The 27,187-nt window shown below is 50.6% G+C and overlaps 1 protein-coding gene across 1 annotated transcript; it reads right to left on the bottom strand.

Annotated features, from left to right (window-relative positions):
- Positions 1 to 37: 37 nt before the first annotated feature.
- Positions 38 to 27,187, bottom strand: LOC122376355 (protein shisa-like-2B; the record flags this gene model as incomplete). Its single annotated transcript, XM_043356176.1, has 5 exons — positions 27,017 to 27,187; positions 7,402 to 7,573; positions 1,079 to 1,197; positions 597 to 818; positions 38 to 271 (listed from the first exon to the last, which is right to left on the bottom strand). Coding segments are annotated over exons 1-5 (784 nt in total), but the record flags the coding sequence as incomplete, so codon positions are not given.

The raw sequence follows: 27,187 nt of genomic DNA, 5'->3' as shown, positions 1-27,187 counted from the left end.
CCGAATGTGAGGGCGGTTTTCAGAATTTTTGTCGAGCGGTAGAGGGTATCGTCGTTTGGCGAGCGGGGCACCTGGTAGTGCCCGACGTCGAGCTCGCGCGGCTGGCCAGCCGAGAAGGAGCGCGGAAAGGTCATGATGCGCTGCTGCTCGGGCTCCAGGTAGTCGGCGTGCTTGTAAGGCGGTGGTGCGCCCGACTGCTCGATGAACAGCTGTCGTTCGTTGTCGGTAGCAGTCGAAATGGAGCTGTTACCCACAGAATCGGCGAACGAGACTGAGGGGAAGTGAGATAAACGGTCACGGAAATGTGTCATCGTCCTAACAAATTGGACAGTTGGAGTGCTTTCATATTTGCATTCGTCGATGGTTTGGATGGCCACCAAGTGCCCGTTATGGTAATCATTGATAACGACAGCTCTCCGTGATTTACGAGTTAAGATGAAATTCATGATTCATAGGCTAACAAACGAAGCAGAGCGGAGCGGGAAGACCTGCAATCTTATGAATGTCTGAAGCAAAATGATCGGCGCCTGCACTACAAAACCGACCACCGTCATTCCACTCCTGAGCGCTGGTCCTCCCCCCCCCTCACCACTGACCTCTGTTGCAGCGGTCTGAGGTGAAGCTGCGTGGCACCGTGCTGATGGTGCTGACCCGGCAGGGGTGCGTCACGGCCACCTCGTCCACCTCCTGCAGCACGTCCTCGTCGTCCGTCAGCATCCCGCCGCGGCTGTCCAGCCTCCCCAGAGAGCCCGTCGAGTAGCTGTACATGTTGGCCACGCCGCTGCCCGTCGATGACGAGTGCATCCGGTACATGGGTCCTGCGGAGCGCCGGCGGGAGAGAGACGCGTCAGGGGCGCGGGGAGAGGCCCTGTTGCGTGTGTGGTTTCATTTGTGTTTTATGGTTACGATTCCCATTTCATTCATGCGAAATTGGAGAGTGGTATTTGGAACGTCGTAGCCGCCAGGGAGTGGTTTCAGCTGACAAGTCAGAGGTGCATTTCAGTTCATAATTCATTGGAACATTGTACGTTACAAGCGGTGCATTTGACCTTGCAGCTCGTGTTCTAGTTTTACTAACCTCCATCGGCTCTCCGTTTCTTGTAGGAGCGGCAGGACTTCCAGAAGATGCAGATGGCCGTGATGACGAGGATGACGGTGATGATGGTGCCGAACACGACGCCCATCACCAACGGCATACTGCTGGTGACCAATGACGTCATTGGAGTCACAGTCAGCATCGCAGTCAAACGGGAGGACATCGACTCGACATTCCTTTGAGGTCATTAGATGTGTACAGAATGCGCAAAACAAAATCATGTTCATTAAGTGTAATATGTAAGGTCAAGAAGGACGGCAAATATTGCACACTGTACAGCAGAAGTAAAAATCTGAAATACTCTGATTTAGATTCTTTTAAATCACTCCTCATCTCCGCATTGCATAACCATGATCAATAAGAGCGAGTCCTCATCTCGTCTCTCCAAGCACCGAGTTATCAAGGTCCAGCGACTGTGGCCAGTGCGGGGACCCGGCCTTCCTGGGAAGACGTGTCTGAGGACGCAGCCAGCTCTAACGAGCGGACCATTCGACCGCAGCTAACAAGCCGCCGTCGCCGGGCCCGCCGGCACGCCGCTCCAGCGAGGGAAGCACCTCTTCAGTGGAGTGGTCCGTCGGCATTGGAAGGAACCGGCGAAAAACCTCCTCGGAGCTCGACAGAAGTTCGGCTCCATTAAAGGTGAGGGTGTGGTTCCCGGAAGGATGTCGAGCTGGCATGATGGCAATGAATGAGATGTGGCATGAATAAGTGTTGGCTGGGCGCTGTAAGCGTGAGGAAGTTGTCATAAAAATTAAAGTATGCAGGTTGACGGAGAGCAAGGAATGGTTATGTCAATTTGTGTGGTTTTGTGTGCTGCATCGTACAAAAGTGATTGTCCGAGTTTTTCATGACGCTGTGCGTTCCTGCATGACACATTTACGTAAGAAAACAGCTTTAAGAAGACTGGGTCACCACAACTGTAAATCAGCTTACATCAAGGACTACATCACAACTCCTCTCCGCCACATAAAGAGCTTGCCGTACATTCGCACCGAGTCACAACAGGGGCCGACGTCATGTCACAACACTGAGCTCATATCCGCAGTATTTCAGAGACCTTACGTCAGGGCATGTCCTCCCTGAAATGAATGCAGTGTAAATTTTCAGAAGCTGATGTCAGTCTATGAAAGGTCTCACCAGAAAACAAACAAATCATTGACCATTTGAGCTTATAGATATCCCACGACATAGATAATATGAATCATAGATTCATAGATTCATAGACTTAGATTCATGTTATCTATGCCCACAAAAATAAGACTACACTTTACAGTGAACTACACTGAACACTATACACTAAACAGTTAAATAACACAGCCATTTTTAACACTTCGGTCTGTGCAGAAATCTACGTCGCTGGTATGAAAAGCCATACAGCAACTAAGTGAAGCTTACGAGACGAGGTCATAACGCTCACTCAACCGCAATTCATATGGACGTTGGCTCGAAATGTTCATCTGTAGTGTGATTCAGGCCAGCCCATAACCTCTTTTCTTGGTGGTGTCATAACTGAGGAGGCGTAATAAATTTTGCCATTCATGCATTTATATCCTTACATCTTCACTGATGGTGTCTGGTTGAATGATAACAAATGCCCATATAGTTTCATTCACTGTTACAAGGCAAGATCATGATGTGATGAGTGGTTGCAGTGTGTGACTTGATCAATGCTCGTCCGGCAAACAAAAGAATCCTGCCAGCGTTATTTGCTCCAGGAAGCATCGCTCTTAAAAGCCACCGCGCTGCTGTTGGAAGCTGGAGCAATTGTTTTAAAAGAGATAAGTAAAACCAGAGTTTTGAGGAGCTGTTAAGTGCCTAAATCCGCGCTGAGTTGAAAGCGGTGTCTGGATTTTAATCACAGCTGTACCTCATAAAAGAATGTCGGTTCTTAGTGCTGGAAGCCACCGTGACCCTGCACCATTACGGAACCGTCCCTGTTTCTACGACTTGCTCCGCCGGCCGGGGCGATTTGGCAGTGGCTGCGCTCTCTGTCACTCCCGCGAGAGAAAGAGGAAAAGAACAGGAAACGATGGGAGCGCTCGGCGTCCCGCCAGCTCCCGTCTCTCACTCGGCACTCTCTGTCCGCCCTGAGGCGCCCCTCTCTCCCCCTCTCTCCCCTCTCCCCGTCTGCTGAACATTGCCCCGCGCCGCACAGAAATACCCACACACACACGCGCGCGCTGCGAATGAATTACAGCTGCGAGCGCTGGTCTGGAACGGTGCCCGATGTGTTGGGTTGTGGAGAGTTTGTGTGATTTCTCTGCCGAAGATGGGACAGACAGGACGCACTTTGCACAGCTTGTGCTGGCCGGTGACGCTGTATTTGTAGAGGTGATGGATGGGTAAAACATGGGATTATAAGTTAGCTATGTGTGTGCAACACGGCTTATGCTTCATGGGACAAACTGCTCACTGATGAGAGATCGAAAAAGGAAGAGAAAGAGAAAGAGGGAGTGAGAGAGAGAGAGAAAGAGAGAGAAAGAGAGAGAAGGGGGAGTGAGAGAGAGAGAGAGAAAGAGAGAGAGAGGGAGGGAGAGAGAGAGAGAGAGGAGAGAGAGAGAGAGAGAGAGAGAGGAGAGAGAGAGAGAGAGAGAGAGAGAGAGAGAGAGAGAGAGAGAGAGAGAGAGAGAGAGAGAGAGAGAGAGAGAGAGAGAGAGAGAGAGAGAGAGAGAGAGAGAGACTCCTGTTGCGTTGTGAGGACACCCAAAGTTCACCAGTGCTGCTCTCCTGGACCGCTACCACCCTCTCTATTTCCAGACTGTCTACCCATTACGATCATCCCTCCCCCGTTCAGCTCTCCGTCTTTGCTTCCATCTTTCATGGCTCGACGCTCGTTTCCGCGCGCTTTTTTCGCCATCTGTATGTCTCTCCTGCGGCAATTTGGGCGCGCTGTTTGCGCGCGCTCGGTCGCTAAATCGGCCCGGAAGGACGCCCGCTCCCGCGTTGACGGCTCGCCTATTCCATCGATCCGTCTGTCCGCCTGGCACTCATCGTCTTCGATTACGTCTATTCGCATATCTCGTGTGGTTGTGCCTGGCTCCGGCACATGTCAGAATCAAATGGGAAGTCACGCCAGTAGCAACAGTTTGTTATCTCTGTTTGGTTAAGGCAAATAACTGTACATACATTTTTACTGATGGCATACCTTATGGTGATTTCTAGCTGCAGAAATACGCCCATTCCGGGTCTAAATTTATTAAAAAAGAAATCGGATTCATGCAGGGGCGGATCCAGCCGATCCGTTTGGGGAGGGCAAAAGTTTAGCCGACCATCGGCGACCCCGACCCACCACCGCGCCAATGACCAAGTGACTTTACAACGCCAGTAGGGTAGCCCGGGGCAAGTCGCCCACCTCAATAGAAAATGCACATCTCATACGTTTTCCTTATTACAAACGAGTTTGTGATGCTATTTTATCAATTGGTTATTTATCTTGAATGTATGCAAGAGCTCAGTGTTCCTGATGAAGAGAAGTTGTTTATTTTTGCGATTTACTACAAAAGGTCATGTTACCCATATACGGGGTAAGATGGGGTAAATGTCCTATGTTAACCCGTGCGCAGCCGCGCTGGGGCTCCTGGATTTTCACGACCCTGGGGGATGTTTGAACGCCCATCCACCTTCTAACTCGGCTCCTGGGCCACGTAGCAAAACGCGGTAGGCGGCGTTTGAAAGATCGTGAAACATAATGACCAAATAACCCCAGTCACTTTTAAGGTCAGGTCAGAGGTCAGGTCACCAGAGGCCATCAAAGGCCAAATTCGACAATATTTAGGTCCAGTTTCGACAACTTTTGAAAAAACCGGCGCATAACTCGGAAACGAATAGAGCTAGAGCACCCCAGAAAACTGATTTGAGGCCTGTTATTGCTCTTTCTGGATAATTCCCTCAGATTGGACCTCAGATGAATGGCTTAGCCTCTAGGCCCTAGGGGGAACTGCCAAAATAGACGATTTTTACGGGAACGGATTTTATGCGATAACTTTTGACTCAAACCTTGTAAGATTTTACTTTTACCGACATCGTGCTCCTCTCGTCAAGACGCGTCGAACGAGTTATAATTTGATCTTAAAGAGTGAACTTAAAACTTTGACAATTGGTCAAGGCCATGACCTGACCGGAAAAGGTCGTGTTGCATATCAGTCGATCCGTATTGTCAAGCTGAACACATCTAAGGTGTTTCTATTGTTCTAGATTGCCTCTATCAAAAGTTATTAGCGAACTGTTGCAAACTGTTGCACATCTTTCGTGACCTGAGATGACCTCAGGGACATAAGAAGGGGTCACGGGTGCCATTTTCCGGTTCACTGTGTCCTGTTTAGGTTGTAACTCGGTATTGTTAAGAATGACGTTTTTTATGAATTTAGCACGAATGTTTGAAAGGACGGATTGACGGAAGCCCACGCTAAGCCGAGCTTGTTGCGTAGAGCCCGCCCCCTACCGTCCGATCGCGTAATTCCGGGTGACTGGAGAATTTAGATGCTAAAGTTAACGTGCCCTTCAAAGCCGGACACGGCCTGTCCCCTTCCTGACTTCAACTGGCTGCGGCTGCCGGCTGGTTCCACCAACCTCAGACCATCCCCGTCAGGAGTCTCAAATGTCGAGCGCCGGAGCGACTCGAGCCCGGGCTCTCACTACCGGGACTCCATTGCTGCTTTACCAACTGAGCTAACGGACAGGTTTGCCCAAAACAGGCGCCTTTCAATTTTCTCTTGACTTTTAGTGGAGAGGTCGCAAAATTGACCTAGCCTTAGGTCATTGATATAAAAAATCATGTGATTAACATTTTATACATAGGTAGGTACTGTTGCCCTTATAAACTACTGAAAGTTTCAAAGCAATCCGTCACTCGGTTTAGCTGCTCTGGCAAGCATTGGAACTGTTTTTAGGTTATGTCACTTGACGTGACTTAGTGACTTCGTGACCTTGAGAGAGCTTGGTCTGAAATTTTCAGAACACATGAAAAAATGTAGAAAACGGCGACTCAGAACGCCACCGTTTTTTTACGCGGAACGCTCCACAGCGCTGAGGCTCCCAACAAACGACAAAACTGTGGATTGCTTAGGTAGTTTCGAAAAGGGTGGTGGGCGTCTTAACCCGACTGGGCATCTTGCCCCGTGTTACCCCACACCATGGCCACACTGCATAATGCATATGCATGCATTCAGTTCAGTGAGTTCCATCTATGTATTATCAGCATACCGACCCAAAATATCAGCAGCCAGTGGTCAGCTCCTTCCTTCAGAATGGCCGTCAAGGAAAGAAGCCCTGGTTTTCGTCCATATCGGCATCGACGCCGTATTATATTTTCTCATCGCTACATGCTTTGGGAGGGGCAAAAAGATAGTCTTGCCCGCACGATTTGGCTTTGGGGAGGGCAAATGCCCATTTTGCCCTCCCCTGGATCCGCCACTGGATTCATGTTTAATTTGTCAGGATAGATGCATCCTTGAAACAAGCTGAAAAATAAACATAAAAATAAACAAACTTAGAAAATAAACGTTCGCGTTGGTAGGTACCTACTAAAAATAAAGAAAACAGATGTTACCTTTGCTGCATACAGTGCAGCCGAGGTTTTGAGATTAACATCAATAAGGTGCCTAACAGACTCTGATAGCAAATTATGTCATTCATTCATTCATTCGTTCATGTATAGTCTTTGTTCAAAACAAATTGTATTTATTGTATTGTATTTACTACAAGCACCCACAGGCAAACGCCCTTTTAACAGGTGCAGTCAAAACGGTACATAAAATCATAAACAAGATGAGGTGAAAACACAAACGATTCACAACACTAGTTAAAAGCACGAAGCAACACTAAAAAGAAAACAAGCTAAAAGTATACACTAAAATGAAACATGCTAGTACACACCGGCGGCCTGACCGAATAAATATGCAGCAGTTCTGAAGGCTCCAAGTGTTGCCGTGAAAAAAGTCAACTGTACTGTTCGCGGCTACGAGGGCGTTACAGCTGTTTGGAATTCGCCCGAACATAGAGTTTTTGACAGTATTGACTCGTGCTGGTGGGATATTCCACAGCCTGATGTTGCGCACCCTTCTACTAGGTGCTGAGAGTGAGAACCTTGTGACTAGTTGCGGGCAGTCAATCTGACCATGGAAAATCTTGAATAAAAACATGAGGTCGTGTTGATGAAATCTCGATTTGATGGATGGAACCTGAAAGTGAGACAGTAGATGTTCGTAATCCAGGCAGTTTGTGGGATGGTCCGAACGAGATGCGAGCCAAATAAATCAGATGCTTCCCGCTGCCCGACTGTTAGTGTGCCGTATCGTTCGACTCACTTGTCGCTGTAGGTGGAGGGGTCGGCCTCGTCCCTGGTGGTGCAGCAGTAGCGGTACGTGAACGTGCCGCAACAGAACACGGCGTCCTCCTCCAGCTTCGGGCACGGGAAGCCGTTGTTCCATTTGCCGAAGCTGTCCACGTAGCCCGAGCAGAAGGCGTCCCGACTCAGAACTGCAGACACAGAAACACAGAGCCGTGTGAAATTAAATTGCGACTCTCGTAATAAGCTCGGCAATATCATTCCTGTTTGGATATTGCAGTACAGTAATTATCTAACGGGGGCTGTTGTGTTTCATATAACGATGCTTTGTTTTCTACATGCTTGAAAAATGAAATTAGGAGACGATATTCACGTCGGGAAAGTGCGTGTCGGTCGCGAATCGCGATATATATTTGTTCATTTTGAGATTTGCTATTTGCTGTGACCATAGACACCTACACAAGTGTGTTTTGGTGCTTCGATAAAGAAGCTCAAGAGCAGCGATTTATTTTCTCTGAACTTTGCAGTCGATCAACCCCAAAAGATCACATACAAAGCTAGTAGCGCCAGAGGCCAGAAGTGCTACACGCCATATCAACAACAGTCACCCCGGGCATCATAGCCATCATATCTCATCGCTCCCGCCCACGTATATCTCCATACTCTCCGAGTGGCGCCCCGACAACTACATCTCTCTCGCAGCTGAGCCGCACAATAAACATCATTTATACCGGCGAGAGACGCCGCCGGTGACGATAATCCGCCCCCATTGGCCGCTATTGAGTGCGCCGTGAAGACGGCCGGCCGGCTCGGCCCTTCTTTATCGGCCGGCTCGGGCTCCCCCGCCGGAGCCGTCCGCCTGCTGATGACCGAGAGGGGAGCCGCCGACGGAAGGCCCGCTCTCCGGCAGGTGAAGAATGGCTCCGTTCAGGGCGGCTGTATGACGACAGTTTGTCATCGTCGACCCTGATGCGATCAATGATGAGGGCGAGACGGCCGGCCAGCCCTGCGGCAGGCTCGACCGCAGCGTCAGACGAAGGGCCGACATGTCAGAGGTGTCGCTACGTGTCGCATTACTGAGAGCGCCTGCCGGGTAGACTGTTCCGCACGACACCTACGCCCGGAATATAACGCGTCGGTGTGGTAAAGGCAGGGCAGTTACCTTGTAAAAGAAAGGTCTAGAGATTTGAGGTGAAGGGCCTGACACTGATTGTGTATGGTTTGATGATTTTCTAACAAATGGTTCTCGGAGGATTATGGGAGCGATTGCGATCATTATTATATCATGGCAGGACATCGATCACCCGAAATAGCAACAGCTGAACCTGACAGAAAGGCCGGCTATTCTGGGCTTCAAACAAAAGTTCGACAGAAATACATCTCGTAAATGCTGTTTGGGACGTTCTTACAAGCCCAGGTCTCCTCGCGTTGCAGTAGTCCATCAACACCGCGCCGGCATATGTTAGAGTCAAAGTCATCTGTTTCCACCCACATTATCATACGACACTGATGACATAAAGGCGTTTGCGACGACAAGAAATATAGACGTCAAGCGGGCAAAGTCTCATCTCAAAATGAAAATCAGGAAGGATGAAATGGATAGGCATCATTTAAAAGTTTTGACAAAACGGTTTTGCGATTACATCACTATCTTTGACAGATGAATTCATCAGGCGAAACTACAGTCACTTCAGTCAAAGGCATCAATTCCAAGAGATGCAATATTCAGCAACAATAACACAGAGAGCATTTTCACCATTCCACCTGCCCCTGATCTGATATCATTCACCAACCCTTATTCGCGGCAGGCGGCACTCGAGCAGTTCGAATCGAATTCCTGGCCCCGGCCAGTAGACTGACTATAAACATATCCGGTTCGCCAGCCGCAGTGCCGTGACAGAATGATCGATCTGCTCCCCCTCTCCCCCCCCCCCCGCCCCGGGCGTCCGTCACTGTCACGCGCTTCTGGCTGGCACCGGCTCAGCAGCCGCCCGACGGACGGCGCGCATACTTAATTCACGAGCTGACGGTGCGTGACGATTGACGTCACGTCGTCGCCACGGCGCAGCGTCACAAATCGTCACAGACAGGCGAGCGAACCGTGACGTGATGACCCGACCGACCCACGCCGGGTCGATCATCGGCTGACCGTCAACTGGAGTCATGAGATGCTGGAGTCATGAAACACAATTGTATGATAGTGCAGTGCATGACTATTATATAACAGAAGTACCCCGACGTTTGTATGCTTTGGTGTGGTTGGATGCTGCTTCGTATCTGCTCTTCGTATCACCCGGAGACAACAGGCCAAGAGTGGTTCTCTATTCAGTCCCTAGATGGCAGCATAGGTTAGCGCCCGAAGGTAGGCTGTGCCGCAAAGCTCAATAACAGCCATGAGAGTCGGGAGCGAGACCGAGTAGCATCTTCGGAGAAAGAAGCTCCTCCGGAAAGGAGGAATGACAAAAAATTCCACACTTTCCACACACAAAAAATCACACCAAAATTCATCCATATTGATTTCTGAGGGCAATATACTCAACCCAGAGTCATGTAGCGTTAATACGGGTTCATAACATTACCACGTAAAGCTGAGTGCTAACCCAAATCCAGCACCCTCCCCCGCCTCCCCAAAGCTCCCGCCGTCCCGGAAGGTAGCTCGTTACGCCGCCAGCGCCGCCACATAATCTGCGGCCAATTAAGATTTCGCGCCACGATTGGCGCCGTTCACAAATTAGGCGCGCATCGCGCTGCCGAGTTAACGAGACGGAGGCACGGCGGGCGGAGGGGGCGGGGAGGGGGATGGGTGGGTGGGGGCACCAGCCAGCGCGGCCGACTGGCTCGTTGCAAGCGAGTTATGCGGATGCGTGGCCAAACCGCGAAGCTGTTATCAGTCACGGCGACATTATCGCATGGTATCTTATCAAAGGTATGCGATAAATATTTCGACGGACGACAAATCACAGCTGAACGTTTTAGTGACCAAATATGGAGATAGCTAAGAGAAAATATTGTATACATATTACATATGGCAGACTTCAAAAGTTACTGGTGGTTCTTCAAAGTGGCTGACGGAGCAGCGCCGGTCAGCAAAATGTGGTATCAACCACCCATCATCAAAGCCGTGTTTTGTCCACGAAGCAGTACAGATAGATAGGGAGATTTATCAGCGAGATAAAATGATTCCGCGGAAATATTGCCAGTCTGGAACTCAAAGTAAAAATACAAACGTCAACAGGCTAGCTGCTCTTCAAGCACAACATGTCAGCTAACCGTCAACAGTTTTCAGGGTTGCTGTGTTTCTTTCTGATGTTCACCATTTTTCTCTATCTTATTGTTTGAGCGTCAAATATGTGTCGCTGGCAGCTCATATAGTTCCCCGCTTCGTATAGTCAACAGAACCAACAAAAGAGCTGCTGTCTGTCTTCCGAACTGTCAGTGGACGAGTATCACAAAGAACAGCGACCGCCGCTGCAGCCATGCGGCAGAGCGGAATTCTGCAGACATTAAACACAGAAACTGAAGAGCATGTCACTGCCGCGGTCCCACAAGGGCTCTTCTATGGTCTCTCAAAGTACCATGACGCAGTTTCTCCATACAATTACACGCCAAGAAAATAGCGCAGATAGCCGATAAGAGACATTTACCAGGTCAGAAGACGGGTCATATAAATACCGGAAACAACCGATCACATATGAAGCATCATCTTGACTAAGATTGATGCCCACTGTTCTATTCATCTCTGACCCCCGTTTGAAGTGACACCAGCCTGCCACTCCAGTGAGATTCGCTTGTTACGCCGTCTTTCCACTACTGGACACATGCCACAGCGGCAGACAGATGGACGGACAGCGGCGAAGGGTATCAGACGGAGCGAAAAGATTTGGGGCCAGCGGAGCAACGAACGGTCGGACAGCCGGATGGACGGACGGACGGACGGACGGACGGACGGACGGACGGACGGACGGACCGAAAATCGGAAGAACAAGCGGCCAGTCCAATATTGGACAGTGGACATTGGAGAGTGGGCAGCCGGACAGAGAACAGATAGAAGGGCAGCCGGTCGGACAAGCAGTCTGGTACTCGGAAAAACGGACAGTCGGACAGATGGACACACGGATAGATGGACAAACTACAGACGGACAGACGAACAGGACAGACTGACATACTGACAGATTGACATACTGACAGACTGACAGACTAACAGACGGACAGACGGACAGACGGACAGACGGACAGACGGACAGACGGACAGACGGACAGACGGACAGACGGACAGACGGACAGACGGACAGACTGACAGACAGACAGACAGACAGACGGACAGACGGACAGACGGACAGACTGGCAAACGGACAGACGGACAGACGGAAAGCGGACAGACGGACAGACTGACAGACTGACAGACTGACAGACGGACAGACAGACGGACGGACGGACGGACAACTGCTCCGGTCAGGCGGACAGACAGCTGACGGTCGGTCGGACGGACGAACAGACAGCCCGGCATTCCTCGGCTGAGGCGTGTCAGGAAGCTATGCTGGGCTGCGAGGCCCCACCCCGCCCGCCGCCAGGCAGTCTGGCCCTGTGACCTCTTCCGACCGTGGTTGGAGCCGGAGTGGGTGCCAGAGCACACACAGGTGTTCTCTGAGAACCGGGCACGGCCGGCGAGCCTAAGCGAGAAGTGCCGTAAAGCCGACCGGGAAGGTTGCCAAGGCGCCGGTTACACGGGAAAAGTGGATGCAGAGAAGAGGAACGTGAGTTCGATTTAGTTTAGTTATCTCACTATGGTTTTGTTGCATATTTTCTGTGACACATTTTGACAAGATACCTTAGTTGACATTCTCTAAGGCATATTCGTCTGTCATTTAACTGGGCTAACTATTGCAGTCTCTGTCTTCGTGGCAAATAAACAGAGGAACATTTTTAATGTCGCACTGACATGTGATGAACTGCGTTACCGTCACCATTTGCACTGTCTCTGTGATAAAGTGCGCACGATGCGCCTGTCGCCGCCGACTCGGCTCACGATAGATGTCATGTTTTCTCTGGCGAGTATGGCAGGAGTTCGCGGAAGGCTGCGAGCTGGCCGCGGCGGCTGCGACGAGAGCTGGCGAGAGACACACGTAAAACATGCCTCACATGAGCCGGGCCAGCCGCCAAACAGCCCAGAACAACACACACACGGGGAGGGGAGGGGCCAGCAGAGGTCATCGAACTGAGCACACAGTTGTTTGACAAATCTGCTATAAATGGAAACGTATATCGATTAATATTGACAAACATTTATGTAAGTGTGGCTACATTAACCCGCGACCTGGTGGGGGGGGGGGCTATTTTTTGCCCCCCCCCCCCCCCTTCAGACTTTTCGATATATCTCCAGAACTGTTGCGCCGATCGTCACCAAACTTTCAGTACCCTCCCGGACATCAATTTTACACATTGTGACCAAAAAAAATTCCAAAGGCTATGATAGGTTGGCCGGAAATGACGTCAGAGTGACGTCATGTTCTGCCGTTTTCGACCCAAAAAAGGGTTTCGCAGGAAGAGCTGTCAGGCCTATAGCTTTGCAAATACAGAAAAATGATAAAGACATAAAAGCTGTAGATTGGACAAGACTACAAAACTGCTATCTCGGATTTTTTAAATTTTTGGATTTTGACCTCCAAAAATGAAAAAATAGATTTTTTGGATATAATAATCGAAAAATCCAAAAAGATTTATGAATTTCGCAAAAACCGGAATATAAACTCAATTTTTAGCAATTCTAGACCCCGTAGCGCAAAACAAAGACCACCATTAGACTCCCCGTGACGAGCTGCATCGAATCAATACCCATTTTATGCAAAACTATCAACTTTAAAATTTGACCTTTTTGGCCTGACCTTAACCTGACCTTGACCTGAACTTCACCAGAAAGTGACCTAAGCCGCACCTGATAGTCTTAAAACCAACACCATTGAGTTGGAAATGAAAAATTGGCCATAAAACATGTATCACACAACCTTAGTAAAGTTGGGCTCATGTGACCTGACCTGTGACCCTTGGTGACCTGACCTGTGACTTGACCTGGTATTGCCAGTGACCTCTAATAGCAACATATCTACTAGGCAACTGACGCCCTACCGCTGATTCTCGACAAAATGCGTTTCCTCGGTGTTATAGCGCATTCCCTAGAAGACCCGTGAACGGTGAAACATTTCATCTTTGACCTGACCTGTGACGTCATCGGTGACCCCGAGATCAATGAAACTTGGTTTCCTTCGACAAATTTGACAGGCCTTTCGAACACCTTTTGAATTTTGAGGATCCGTCCAGTAGTTTCGGAGATACGAGGGGGGGGGGGGGGGCAAAAAATAGCCCCCCCCCCCCACCAGGTCGCGTTATAAACAGACCCCACCAGGGCGCGGGTTAAAACATGGAACATGAGTGGTCATAAAAAAGACGGGTTTAAACTAAGGGAAACACACCTTGGAGTCCCGTGCTGTGAAGTTAAGCATTAATGCTTAAGGAAACGATTTAGCTTAGTCGCAGGGGCGGATCCAGGAAAACTCCAAGGGGAGGGTCATGAATCGAAGTGGTGCCCCTACCTATACCCAAAATTAAAAACTCAACGGATTTCGTCCACTTCATTTTGGTGGTGCCCCCATTTTCAGTTTTTTTCTTTTTATTTTTTATTTTTAGTCAGTATCTTAACTCTTAGCCACAACTACATTTACCAATTGTAAGCAAGTAGGTACCTATATATGAATGTGCTATGTGTATATATGTTGTGGACGCTGAGTAGTGAGTACTTACCAGGGACGTTATCAGGTAAGCAAATCGTTGTCAGTCCGACGAACTTGACCCTGGCGTCTAAAGGGTCTGTCCTTGACACTTCAGGCTTGTCAGGGGCACCAAAGTCCTTCCAGGGACACCACAAACCTGTCAGGGGCACCTACGGCCTTGTAGGGGCGCCACAGACCCGCCAGGGGCACCACAGGCCTGCCAGGAAGCAGGGGCACCACAGGTCTAGCAAGTATACACGACAGGCCTGTCAGGGGCACAACGGGCCTGTTGGGCCCATGAGCACCCCTAGGGGCAGGGGCACCACAGTCCTTCCAGGGGCACCGCAGGCCTGTGAGGGGCACCAGCGGCCTAGCAGGGGCACCAGTCAACACAGGCCTGCCAGGGGCACCACAGACCTGCCAGGGGCACCAGAGGCCTGCCAGGAGCACCACTGACCTCGCAGGGGTAACTTGGGCCTGCCAGGGCCCAGGGGCACCACGGGCCTGTCGAGAGGCACTTCAGGCTTTTCAGGGGCACCATAGTCCTCTCCGGGCGCAGGGGTAGCAGGGGCACCAGAGGCCTGCCAGGGGCACTACAGGCCTAGCAAGGGCACCACTGGTCTATCAGGGGCACCACGAGCCTGTCATAGCCAGGCATCTCAGGCTTGTCAAGGCCCAGGGGCACCACAGGTCTGTGAGGGGCACCAGCGACCTAGCAGGGGCACCAGTCAACACAGGTCTGCCAGGGGCACCACAGACCTGCCAGGGGCACCAGAGGTCTGCCAGGGGCACCACCGGCCTCGCAGGGGCACCTTGGACCTGTCAGGGGCACCACGGGCCTGCCGAGGGGCACTTCAGACTTTTCAGGGGCACCAGTCCTCTCCGGGCGCAGGGGTACCAGCGGCCTAGCAAGGGCACCAGAGGCCTGCCAGGGGCACCAGCGGCCTAGCAAGGGCACCAGAGGCCTGCCAGGGGCACCACAGGCCTAACAAGGGTACCATGGGCCTGTCAGGGGCACCTCAGGCTTGTCAGGGCCCAGGGACACCACAGTCCTTCCAAGGGCACCGCAAGCCCAACAGGGGCACCAGAGGCCTGCCAGGGCACCACAGGCCTAGCAAGGGCATCACTGGCCTGTCAGGGGCACCTCAGGCTTGTCAGGGCCCAGGGGCACCACAGTCTTTCCAGGGGCATTACAAGCCTGTCAGGGGCACCAGAGGCCTAGCAAGGGCACCACAGGCCTGCCATGGACACCACAGGCCTGCCAGGGGCACCACCGGCCTTGCAGGGGCGCCTCAGGCCTGTCAGGGGCACCACGTGCCTGCCGGGGACACTTCAGGCTTGTCAGGGGCGTTACAGTCCTGTCAGGGCCCAGGGGCACCAGGCCCGTGGTGTCCCTGCTAGGCCTGTGGTGCCCCTGGCGGTCCTGTGGTGCCCCTGTCAGGACTGTGATACTCCTGATAGGCCGGTGGTGCCCCTGGCAGGTCTTTGGGCCCCCGGGCCTCAAGGGGGGGGGGCCATGACCCATGTGACCCCCCCTTGGATCCGCCACTGGCACTGCTTATTCGAATTCATTAAATTGTCCCGGTTTGAGCACTGACCCTAGATCACGGGCGTAGGAACGTCATGAAAAGTGGGTGGGCCACCCTGTCAAGGGGCCTCCTTTTCCAGGGGGCCTCCTATTTTCAGGGGCCTCCAACTTTTGCCTCGTCCTGCTGGCTGCTTTCAAGTATGACCTCCAAATCTAGCTTCTGAGCTCGGGCAGATGTACCCAGGGGCGTAACCGCTTAAGCGAACAGTGCGGAAAGTCCGCGCACCATTTTTAAAACTTATTCCCCTCCGATTTTTTTAGAATCTATTTGCCGCAAACGGCGCATGACCCCTGAAAACCCTTACACAAATGTCTTCCTCGTTTCCCAGGTGCCCCCATTAGCTTCATAGGCGCCCTCTTTGGCATATAAGCGCCCTATGTATAGTCATCAGAGACATCCCTATATGTCCCACAGTCGCCCCGTTGTCGCATACAATGTGCGCTTATCATAGACGTCTCTCTTTTATGGACACTTGAAGGCGCCTTTCTTTGCCATGCCGGCGCTCCTGTTTCTTATGAATGCACCCCCAGGCCCCATGGCATTGATCAATTGCAGTCTGCAGATCTCTATTGCATGTGGAGTGTGGACGCCCATATATGTAGGCTTCAGAGGCGCCCCTCTTTCGCATTGAGGCGCCCCTATGGGCTTCATAGGCGCCCCTCTATTGCACGTAGGTGCCCTACTGTCTCAGAACCGCTCCCCTTTGGCATGCAGACGCCCATCTTTCGTACGGAGGAGCCGCTGTGGTTCTTAGAGATTAGACTTAGAGGTGCTCCCAGACGCAGATGGGGCTCTCGGAGTCGACAGTGTGGGACCTTCAGTCGCTGATGGGTGCCCGCCAGATGTGGACCCTCGGAGACGCCGGTATGGGGCCCTCAGAGATGCCGGTATGTGGCCATTAGAGACACCGGTGTGGAACCCTCAGATACTTCAGTGTGAAGCTCTTACAATTGCTGGTGTGGAGCTATGAATGCGCTGGCTTAAATCGCTCAGAGGCCGGTACATGGACATTAGAGCTCAGTGAGAGCTTGTGTGGTGCCTTCAGTGGCCTTGTGGAGCCGTTAGACATCAACATGGTGCTCTCAGGAGCCGGTGAGTCCTCGGAGTCACTGGGGGCCTTCAGAGCTCCGAGATACTGGTGTGGGGCCCTCAGAGGTGTCGGTGTGGGTCCTTCAAATGTACCTATAGAGCCTTGAGATGCCCAGGTGTGGTGGCCCACAGAGGCGCCGGTGTGGGGCCCCCAGAGCCACCGATATAGGGCCCTAAGAGACACTAGTATGACCCTCAAAGGCGCCGCTGTGTGGCGCTCATAAACACTGACGTGGAGCCATCACAGGCGGGTGGAGCCGTTAGAGGCCGGAAAGGGCCCTTAGATGCCTACAAGGAGCCTTCAGAAGCCGGCGTGGCATCCTTATGGGGATAAGCGTGTCTACTTAGGAGCCCTTGAGGTGCTCTCATGAGCTCTGTGGGGCCCTACCGAGCCGTAATATGGCCACGGCCAGTTGCCGCCGCATGGCTCTTCGGACTATCATTCTCAGGGGCCTCATCTGCCTAGTTTGAATAGAAGGGCCTCTCAGACCATCAGTCTCATGGGCCTCCTCTGGCTAGTATAAATAGAAGGGCCTGTTAGACCATCAATCCTAGGGGCCTCCTCTGGTTAGTATAAATAGAAGAGCCTCTCAGACCATTAATCTCAGGGGGCTCCTGTGGACAGTATAAATAAAAGGGCCTCTCAGACCATCAGTCTCGGGGGCCTCCCTAGAAAAGTGTAAATGTGGATAGAGGGCCCCCTCAGATTCATTAGGAGTGGACCTCTCTGACTATCAGTCTCAGGGGCCTCTTGTGGCCAGTATGAATATAAGAGCCTCTCAGACCATCGGTCTCAGGGGCCTCTTCTGACTAGTGTGGATAGAGGGCCCTCCCAGACCACCGCTTTCAGGGGCCTCCAGTGGCCAGTTATATGAACAGAAGGGCCTCACAGCCATCAGCCTCAGGGGCCTCTTCTGACTGGTGTGAATATGAGGGCCTCTCATACCATCAGTCTCAGGGGCCTCCTCTGCCTAGTGTGAATATAAGGGCTTCCCAGGCCATCAGTCTCAGGGGACTCTTCTGGCTGGTGCCGGATTGAGGGACCTCCTAGACCGAAAGTTTTGGGGGTCTCCTCTGGCCAGTATGAATAGAAGGGCCTCTCAGTCCATCAGTCTCATGGGCCTCTTCTGCCTGGTGTGATTATAAGGGCCTCTCAGGTCATCAGTCTCAGGGGCCTCCTCTGACTACAGTGTAGATGGATAGGCCTCCCAGACCATCAATCTCAGGGGCCTCATCTGACTATTGCGGATAGAGGGGCCTCCTCTGACTAGTGAGGGTAGGGGGCCTCGGCTAGACCGCCAGTGTCAGGGGCCTATTCTGACTAGTGTGGATGGAGGGGCCTCCCAGACCACCAGTCTCAGACACCTGACTAGTGTGGATAGAGGGGCCTCCCAGACTGCCAGTGTCAGGGGCCTCCCCAGACCAGTGTGGATATTGGGGCCTCCTCAGATCCACTAGGGCCTCTCAGGCCATCAGTCTCAGGGGCTTCGACTGACAAGTATGAACAGAGGGCCTCCTTGGATCCATCACGGCCCCTTGGAGTCCGTGCGTGGGGATTCGTGGAACTTATTTTTACGGAGTTTGTTTATTCTGGAAGGTGACGACGTCCTCTCAAATCGAGACGAGGGGCCTCGAGTAAAAAGTGGGTGGGCCAAAACACATGGTTGGCCCCCCCACCTCGAAAAGTGGGTGGGCACTTGCCCACCTGGCCCCCCCTGTTCCTACGCCTATGCCCTAGATAATGCCGAGGGAAGGGCGTATGTTGCTCAGATACACAACACAATTTCGTTACGACCTATATAAAATGTAAAAATGGGGAGAGCATGAACTGCTCGGAATCATGCATACCGGATAACATAGCCGGATAGCCGGTTATACACTGCAATCCCTGTCTCTCTAAAAATGGAAAATGGAAAGTCTATAACCTGGTTAGGTGACCAGAATTTGATATCACACCTGTTCCGGCTCAGTAGATTTTACTTAGAAGTCTATAACCAATTAGAAGAATTTCAATGACAGCAATATCCCAGGCGGCGAACTCGATGTTTTAGAACCGAGTTGAGCAGTTGCTGCTCCGAGCATGGCAGATCTGACAGAGCCTTGGGAGTCTGCGCTGTCAGAAGTGCGATTCGCAATGCGTTGAGAGTTGACGGAGCAGGCATACTGATGAGGTCAAATGAAGGTCACTGAAATTATGCTCCTTTCTATCTCGAAATCTGACAACTGTTTGACCGAATATCGCTTCCCGAGAACTGATGACAATTATTGTAGCCTGAGATTGATGACAACTGGTTTTTGACGTTGAGTGAATCCGAATAAATTCATAGGAAGATAAATGATGACCTGCTAGTGCTCTTGATTTTAAATTGTTGAGTTTGTGATTTTAATCGAACAGAAAAAAGAAATGCCCAGCTAGCCGACTTTTACAGGATAGAATTTTGAATCAATGCCTTCTGCTGTACAAAACTTCTGCTGCATACGAACGAGCATAGCAGAGTCCTCCTGTTACAAATATTACCTACTTATTGGGCTTAAAATCATCGCCTGAGCTGTTGGTCTATTATAGTGACTGCCTATGCTAGCTCCCACATACTAGCTGCAGCCTCTCAAGCCACCGTACCATCGAGCCAGCTCATCCACCAAGCCTTGCACGCATCCAGTCACAGCCTCCTCCCTCCATGTCAGTATGACCTCAGTGGCGCCGACAGGGTGCTGAAGGGGGGCTGCCGCGGCCCGCTGGACCGACCCTGATCACCCTGACAGGGGTGGAAAGGTTGACGAGGCAGACCTTGGATGGCTCCCCAGAGGGTGACCGATTCAGCGCCCGTTCACAATGGCCAGACAAGGCACGGCTTTCCTCTCCGCAGAACCGATGCGTCATCGTTTGAGGGGACGTTCTTCGGCGGAAACGCCTGTTGTTCGGGGCCACTTGGTCGAAAAATCGCCAAAATTCATGTTTGGCGATAACTGACAGTTTACCGAGTAACTGGCGCGAGATAATAATGAATGCTGTGCACCGATGGGGAGCTGAATTAGTTTTTCTACCCTGTTGCACTTCAGAATCGCTCTAATGAAGCGATGCCCATTGGAGCGCAAGCTGTTCTCCGCTTTATAATGAAGTCGTGGGAACAAAATGCGTAAAATGTCGCCTTTGGGAGACGTGTGATAATGCCGGAAAGTCCCCAATGTTCAACAGCTGTCACCATTCGTTCTTTGTGCGGCCAGTAGACCCGAAGCACTCCGCTTTCGCTCTCAGTCGGCGTTATCCAATAACTCGGCACCAGCTATACCCGCAGCTCCACCGTGAAACGCAGCGCAAACGGGCGCTCATCTGGGCGGCGCACTGACCGGGAATAGCCCGAGGCGGTGCAGTGACCGGCTGCTGCCCGCGGCGGTACGCTGACCGGAGCGTCGACCCCTGCTCTCCCTTTATACCCCGCTGCCCGTCCTGCACCTCCCTCTGCACCGACACGGGCAGATCTGGCGGCCGTGCGCTGTTTTGGAGGCAAACAAAGCGCGTCAGTAATTGAGAGGGTTCGGTCGGGGAGGCTGGTGGTCGGAGGGGCGCTCGACTAAATTGGCCGGCGGCCCTTCGTCCCAGAGGGCACTCAGAGACAGGGGGGCTTCCGGTCAGCACGGTGCTTCAGAAGGCTCCTCCGCTTCAGCTGAGTGACTACACAGCCATTTGTTCACTTGAGATTCCTGATTCTGTCTTCTTACCGTAAGCGTTTACACTTGCAAAAGTTGAAAGAGTCATGGATGGATATGAATTTTGGATGTTCAATCCACTCTCGACTCGTGCTATATCAGATGACCAAAACCCCAGACAGAGACGAGGTTCAGAAAAGGCACTCAAAGGTACAGCATATCATAGCTCTCGTTCTAAATTCAGCTGAATTTTATTAAATTAACGATGGATCAGGCTCAGAATGACTCCACTCCGAGACTGAATGGGCTGATTTTCCGGCTGATCGCCTCCGAGAAATGGTTCGCGGCTGCCGCCCCCGACAGGCGCCGCACGTTCAGAGGCGGGCCGCCCATGTAGAGCAGACGGGACACGGGCAATGGCCCCATGGAGACACCGGCAATAGCCCCATGGAGACACCGGCAATAGCCCCACGGTGACCGGAAGCCAATCTCTGACCGATCAGACCGCAGCCGACGACATCCGGCGAAAGACCTGACATGATTTTCTCAGAATCACTGACTGGCTGCCTCAGTTGCCTTTCTTTCAGAGACCGGAGCGACAAGAGTAATTGGCAGTGGCAATGTGACCTTAGGACTTTGAGAGCAAGCAACAAAATTTTATAAGGCAGACAAGAGCACTAAGCAGCCATTATGCTTCAACTGCTGACATAATGTCTGCAATTACGATCGGTTATCATGCTAACCACTTATTCATTCACGCTAGTGATGTCAATTTCAGAAAACATATGTCCAATGTCCGTCCAATGTCCAATACTTACGTCGACTGTCCGTCCAAAAATGTCCAAGCCAGCATTTGTCCAAAGATGTCCGACATCTACGCAATAGTTTACACTCAACACCGTTATTTAATTTGGTTTTAATGTATCGTTACCAGCTCAAAAGCGGTATTCATATCGAAAGCTGAGCTTTCTAATAGCCAATCAATGTTAAACACGATTACTTTATGAAATTGTTGAGGTGTAGCAAGCGATTGTCCAAAGTTGTCCAAAGCCTGCTGTCATTGTCCAACCGAATTCCGAGTTGGACATTGGACAAAATCGGAATTCCGAAGATTCAAGTTCCGATTGACACCACTAATTCACGCATACCGCCAGCCATCGAGCAGGCAATATAACCCAAGCCTCTCACCACAATGTCTCGTTGTCTCGGGTCCAGACTTGTGATCAGCTCAGTTGAGCCGGCTCAAAAATCAGCTCAGCTCATGAGCCGGCTCAACATTTTGCCAAATTGTTGAGCTGTGAGCTGAGCCGGCTCAGTAATGCATTGAGCTGAGCTGCTGTCTGAGCTGAGCTGAATGAGCTTGAGCTGAGCTGAGCTGAGCTGATTGAGCTGAGCTGAGCTGAGCGAGCTGATTGAGCTAAGCTGAGCTGAGCGAGCTGAGCTGATTGAGCTGAGCTGAGCTGAGCTGAGCTGATTGAGCTGAGCTGAGCGAGCTGAGCTGATTGAGCTGAGCTGATTTAGCTGAGCTGAGCTAATCCAGTTATAATTCTTTTCAGTTCATGCTTGGAAATTAACTCAGGCTTTGATGCTTCAGCTATGAGCTAGCTATGGAGTGAGCAATTACACTGCCTTCGTGATCGCACTTTAAAATATCAAAATTCTAAAGAAATCAATAGTAATCACTAATCAAGCTTAATTTCTTTCACCCATATTGCATGGAAATTGGAAGACCAGGGTCTTGGCCAATTTACAGGCTAATACAGCCAGTCTCAAGTTTCAAGTCTGACCATGCAAGATGAATACCTAATGTCAGGCTTTGATGCTTCGCCTTGACACTCTGCTCCGCAATGTACAATTCAGCATTCTTCACTTTGATATTTAAGCAGTTATTTAAATTAATTTTATCAATAAGGGTTCTTCTTACCTGTGCATAAAATATTTACAATTAGGAATTAGCAAATAAAGTTCCTCTTCGTTGGTTGATTGTGGGCTAAGCAACCATATCCTATTGAAAGTGGGGTGGGGCAGAGGCGCTAACTGGAACTCTCACCTTCTGATGTCCATTACATGGGAAAAGCTCCCTTATTCACACGCCGACTATGAATTCTAATAGTGTTGACATTGCCTTGGTTGAGATCAGGGTGGTGTTATAGGTTTCACTGATAACAGCACGCTGCTATCACACGTGTCAAATGGGGTTTCCATGGAGATATAAACAAACTCTTATCTCCAAGTTCCAACACTACCCCAAAATGTAACGTCAGCTCCTGGCAGGGTGCCAAGAGCGGATGGCGGCGTGGGCGTGCTGCTCTCGGCCGTGAAACACCGCCTAGTTGAGATGATTCCATGACGTTTTTTTCGTCTAAAAGATTTTCGTCGGACAATGTTTCGTCCGCAGATTTTCGTCCGACTTTTTTCGTCTCGCATTTTTTTCGTCTACATTTTTTGTCCGTGCATTTTTTCGTCGGTACATTTTTTTCTGAGCGGAAACTGAGCTGAGCTGAATTGAGCGGAAACTGAGCTGAGCTGACCGGGAACTGAGTTGAGCTGAGCTGAGCTGAGCGGAAACTGAGCTGAGCTGAGCTGAGCGGAAACTGAGCTGAGCTGAGCTGAGCGGAAACTGAGCTGAGCTGAGCTGAGCGGAAACTGAGCTGAGCTGAGCTGAGCGTGAGCGGAGCGCAGCCGGTTTGAGCGGAACGTGAGCTGAGCTGAGCCGCGTTAAACTGAGCGGGAGCTGAGCGGGAGCGGATAAGACGGAGTTGAGCTGAGCGAGCTCACTTTTTTCTTGAGCTGTCACAAGTCTGCTCGGGTCATTACGCTGTGTCGGTGCACGTGCCACGTCAGCACGTGCCACGTGGGCACGCACGCGGACGGACGTCAGCACGTCTGGTAATTAGCGTGACGCTCGGCGAGGGCCGGACAGGGGCGTGAGCGCGACGTAAGAGCGCCCCGGGGAGGGGGGACACTGGCGGGCCCCGGGAGTGGCGGGAGGACCGGCGGCAGCGACTGCAGTGACCCAGGGGCAGTGATTGGTGGGAAAAGCGGGGCATATGTGCTGGTAATGCTGTGTTCACTGTCTGGGTGATGTCACATGATGACATAAATGCGAAATTTGAGATAGAAGCGGGCACATTTTTTATGAGGCTACTTAGGTACGCTCACAAACACGATAGGTATTGATATTGCTATCATTTTCGCTACTCTTTTACTATTATTTTGTTTTCATTAAAAACGCATCAAAGTTTTTGCCAATGCTGCAGGGCATTACGTTTCTATTTCATATGTATAGCAAAACTAGTCAGGTGAAAGGACAATGTGCCGAATGTGCCATTGACAAATAGCCTATCCCTGCAATGCACGCACGCACTTACTCTTCTTCTGACTCAGACACCACAAAGCCACAGACGTAACCACAGCATGAGTCACCTGACCGCGGCAGGGGTCAACGGTCATGGCACACCTCCGAGAGGGGGTGGGGAGCGCTAACAACCACCGACCACCGACCAACGCTGGCACACTCGACCAGGCACGTGCCAGGGGGACGGGGGGCAGCGTCACACCCCATCATCCCGCCGCGCCAAGTTTACACTATCAGTCGGACACAGTTGTGGGCTTGTGAGTCTGAGTCTGAGCCCGGTAGGCCGACTCATGTCACCTGTCGGATCGACAGGGGATGTTTGATCCCAAGGGCATGTTTATCATGAAGTTCGTTAGACGGGTCATGTTTGGAGAGGCTCGAGACTCGGAGGCCGGAGCTGCTGGTGCGAGCTTTAGCGCCGAGCTGGAGGTTGGAGGACTCTGCACCAAGGGCTGGACATTGGACAATTGAAATGAGACACTAGGAGACACTCAGGCTGGGATGGGAGAACTGCTTCTGATCTCAGCCATGAATGTGAATTCAAATGGATATTCCCGCCTTAGGTATTTACAACAGCCGTGTGTCTAAAATTTTAAGTCACTGTGGAAATGAGAGTGGAAACATTTCGAGTTATACTCTAAAGATACGACGCCGGCCCTGAATCTACACGAGACATGTCGATAGGGCTATAATGGCTGACTCATAAAGCCATCTGATATGACACTAACTCGCTGTCGAAGGTGACGTTCGGCTGCAGAGTCTCAGGCAGCGAGCCAAGCCAAACGGTGGTGCGGATCGAACGGCAGCTATGGAAACAGTTCAGAGCGTTTGCCGAACGGTCGGTGGGCACAGATCTCCCATCTGAACATCCTACCTACATACCGTAAAGTGGGGCTATTTGAGACAGTGGGGCTATTTGAGACAGTATTTAAAATCGCTATAAAATGAAGAGCGTTTGATTTTTATGTGATATTTTTGTTCAGGAAGGTGTAGAATCAAGCAGTAAATCGCCAGGACAAAAATTAAGCATAAATTTCAAGCGGTTTTTTTATTTTATAGCAATTTTAAATACTGTCTCAAATAGCCCCACTGTCTCAAATAGCCCCACCTTACGGTATTCTTTTTCATTGTCCTACCTACACAACTCCATCCGATCCCTTACGACTGTTGCATATAAGTTGACAAAATCAATTCGACAAAACGAAAGAAATGACACTGATGTAGGTAAGAGTAATAAATAATTTGAGCTTCAATACTCCCTTTCATCTATTTTTTTGGAAAATGATATAAGAAACCCCTTCATCAATAAATGCTTCGTCTATTTGTACTCATAGTTTTATAACTTTTTTAAACCCGGGTAACCCGGGTCCTGAGTGACCCGGTCTCAAATTGTCAACATGGGCAGCAAATATAAGCCATAAGAAGAATTGCAGCAGTTGGTTAGATTAAAAGCAAGACCTGAGTGACGGGGAACGATAAACCTCGCTCGTATATTTTTAATTTTTATGAGCTTAGGCTGCTGTATAAAGGGGTCCCGTCCATCGGACCCTAGCCGTTCGGACTCTGATCGAGCCCTAGACTTTCGCGAAAAAATGAGCATAGGTATGTAGGTACCTACCTATTGCTCGTGACAAGACACGAAAGCCTATGCTACCCAATTCTTATGTCTTAAGTCATCGGTTGACCTTCCAGGTCAGATCAATGCCCCAAATGTCAGAAAATTGAGGCCTGGTGCTCAGTGCTAACTGCTAGAACTTCTTGAAGTGAGTTTATTTCTGGGGCATTTCGAAGTTCTCATTCTGAATTTCTCACCCTGTTGTTAGATAATTATGCATTTGTGCCTTTGGGGTAAGTATGGGTCAGGTCAGGTCAGGTCAGGTCAGCCGTCAGGCATCCCGCCGGATATCTAAGTAGGTCGATGTTAACTACCACTGAGAGCTTCGCAACACATTGCATGGTCACCAAAACTACATAGTTCTCAAATGTTCAAATGGGCGTTTATTCGGAATCTGATCCAAATCATTAAAGTCGTACCTAAAACTCAAAAGAGTCAGTGACGCTCGTCGCTCATCAAAGTCAATGACCTTGACCTGAACTTCAGGTGACTTTAACATCCTCCATAATGGCTATGGAGCAAACATTTCACTTGTTGGCACGTTTTCGATCACAAAAAGGTCTGACAACGAACGGATAATGAGCGCCCGACATTCGCTGAGTCGGCATTTTGGCCTGCATGGTCTCTAGAAAGAGGTAGGTATAGGCCATAGGTCATTTGGGTCAGGTTCATGAATTTTCTTGTGAATGTGTTAAATTGGTACGATAGGCGTTATCACAAGTGTATTCGCGGCCATTGGGGCGACGTAAGAAAAGAAGAAACCAACTGGCCCCAAGAACTTTAAATTATCAGTTAGCATGCACCTTTTCCTTGATGTGTAGAGAATTTACCATTATTTGTTACATAAAATTGCATTTAAAATCTTCCATTTATGCTTTTTTCATCGTTTGCACAATATGTTCTTTTACTAAGCTAGAAACACTAATTAGAAATAGTTCCCGCATCATCAAGAACAATAGGGAAGGCTTGAAGTGAATAAAATAATTTAAACGGTTTTGTAATCTATGTGAAGGCACTTCTAAAATTGCCTGTAGAAATATTGAAGGCAAAAGTTCAACTTTTTCACAAGACGGATGTCTATAAACCTATTTAACTTGTGACAACTCAGCCGGTATTTCGTCGCCTACAGCCCAGCTTTCCCTAGTGACCGATAGAGGCGCTGCTATCGATGTCCGCCCGTGCCGCCTAACGAATGACGGAAGCACTGAAGTTTTGCTGCGATCACTTCATAACGCTATTTACGCAATGTATTCGTGAAAACAGAGATATGCCAACGTTAGAAGGGTCGGGTCAATTCGGTCGGTCGGGCAAAACGGCTGACAGATCACCATGGTCAATGGAAATCATTACCTTGGAAAAGCGCAGATAATATTCGCTGGATGATCATAAAAGAAATAACACAAAACACGAAACATAGAAAACTCAGGAAAAATGCCAAGTCAACAACCAACAAAACCACCAGGCGTCAACACCACACACCGCCCACCATCCAGCCCGACCTCCTCCTCCCCCCCCCCGCCCACCAGTCGAGCACAGTCACCCCGTTTCCATGGAGACAGCTGACTACTCACCCTCGTGGTCCTCTCCGAGCTGCATCTGGATGGACATGGTCGCCAGCTGAGTCTCCGCTCTGCTCCGTCGCTCTGACGCTGCCGGGTCGCTCCGCAGAGGTCACAGAGGTCACGCGCGGGTCGTGTGCCTCCGGGCAGGTCAGCTAGCGAGGTCAGCTCTCGCCTGCAGCA

The sequence above is a fragment of the Amphibalanus amphitrite genome, unplaced genomic scaffold, assembly GCF_019059575.1.
Source record: "Amphibalanus amphitrite isolate SeventyFive unplaced genomic scaffold, NRLGWU_Aamphi_draft 002111F_arrow, whole genome shotgun sequence".
In the NCBI taxonomy this organism is placed as follows: domain Eukaryota; kingdom Metazoa; phylum Arthropoda; class Thecostraca; order Balanomorpha; family Balanidae; genus Amphibalanus; species Amphibalanus amphitrite.
Note: the sequence above shows the minus strand (reverse complement) of the source record. Positions and strands in the feature narration are given on the sequence as shown.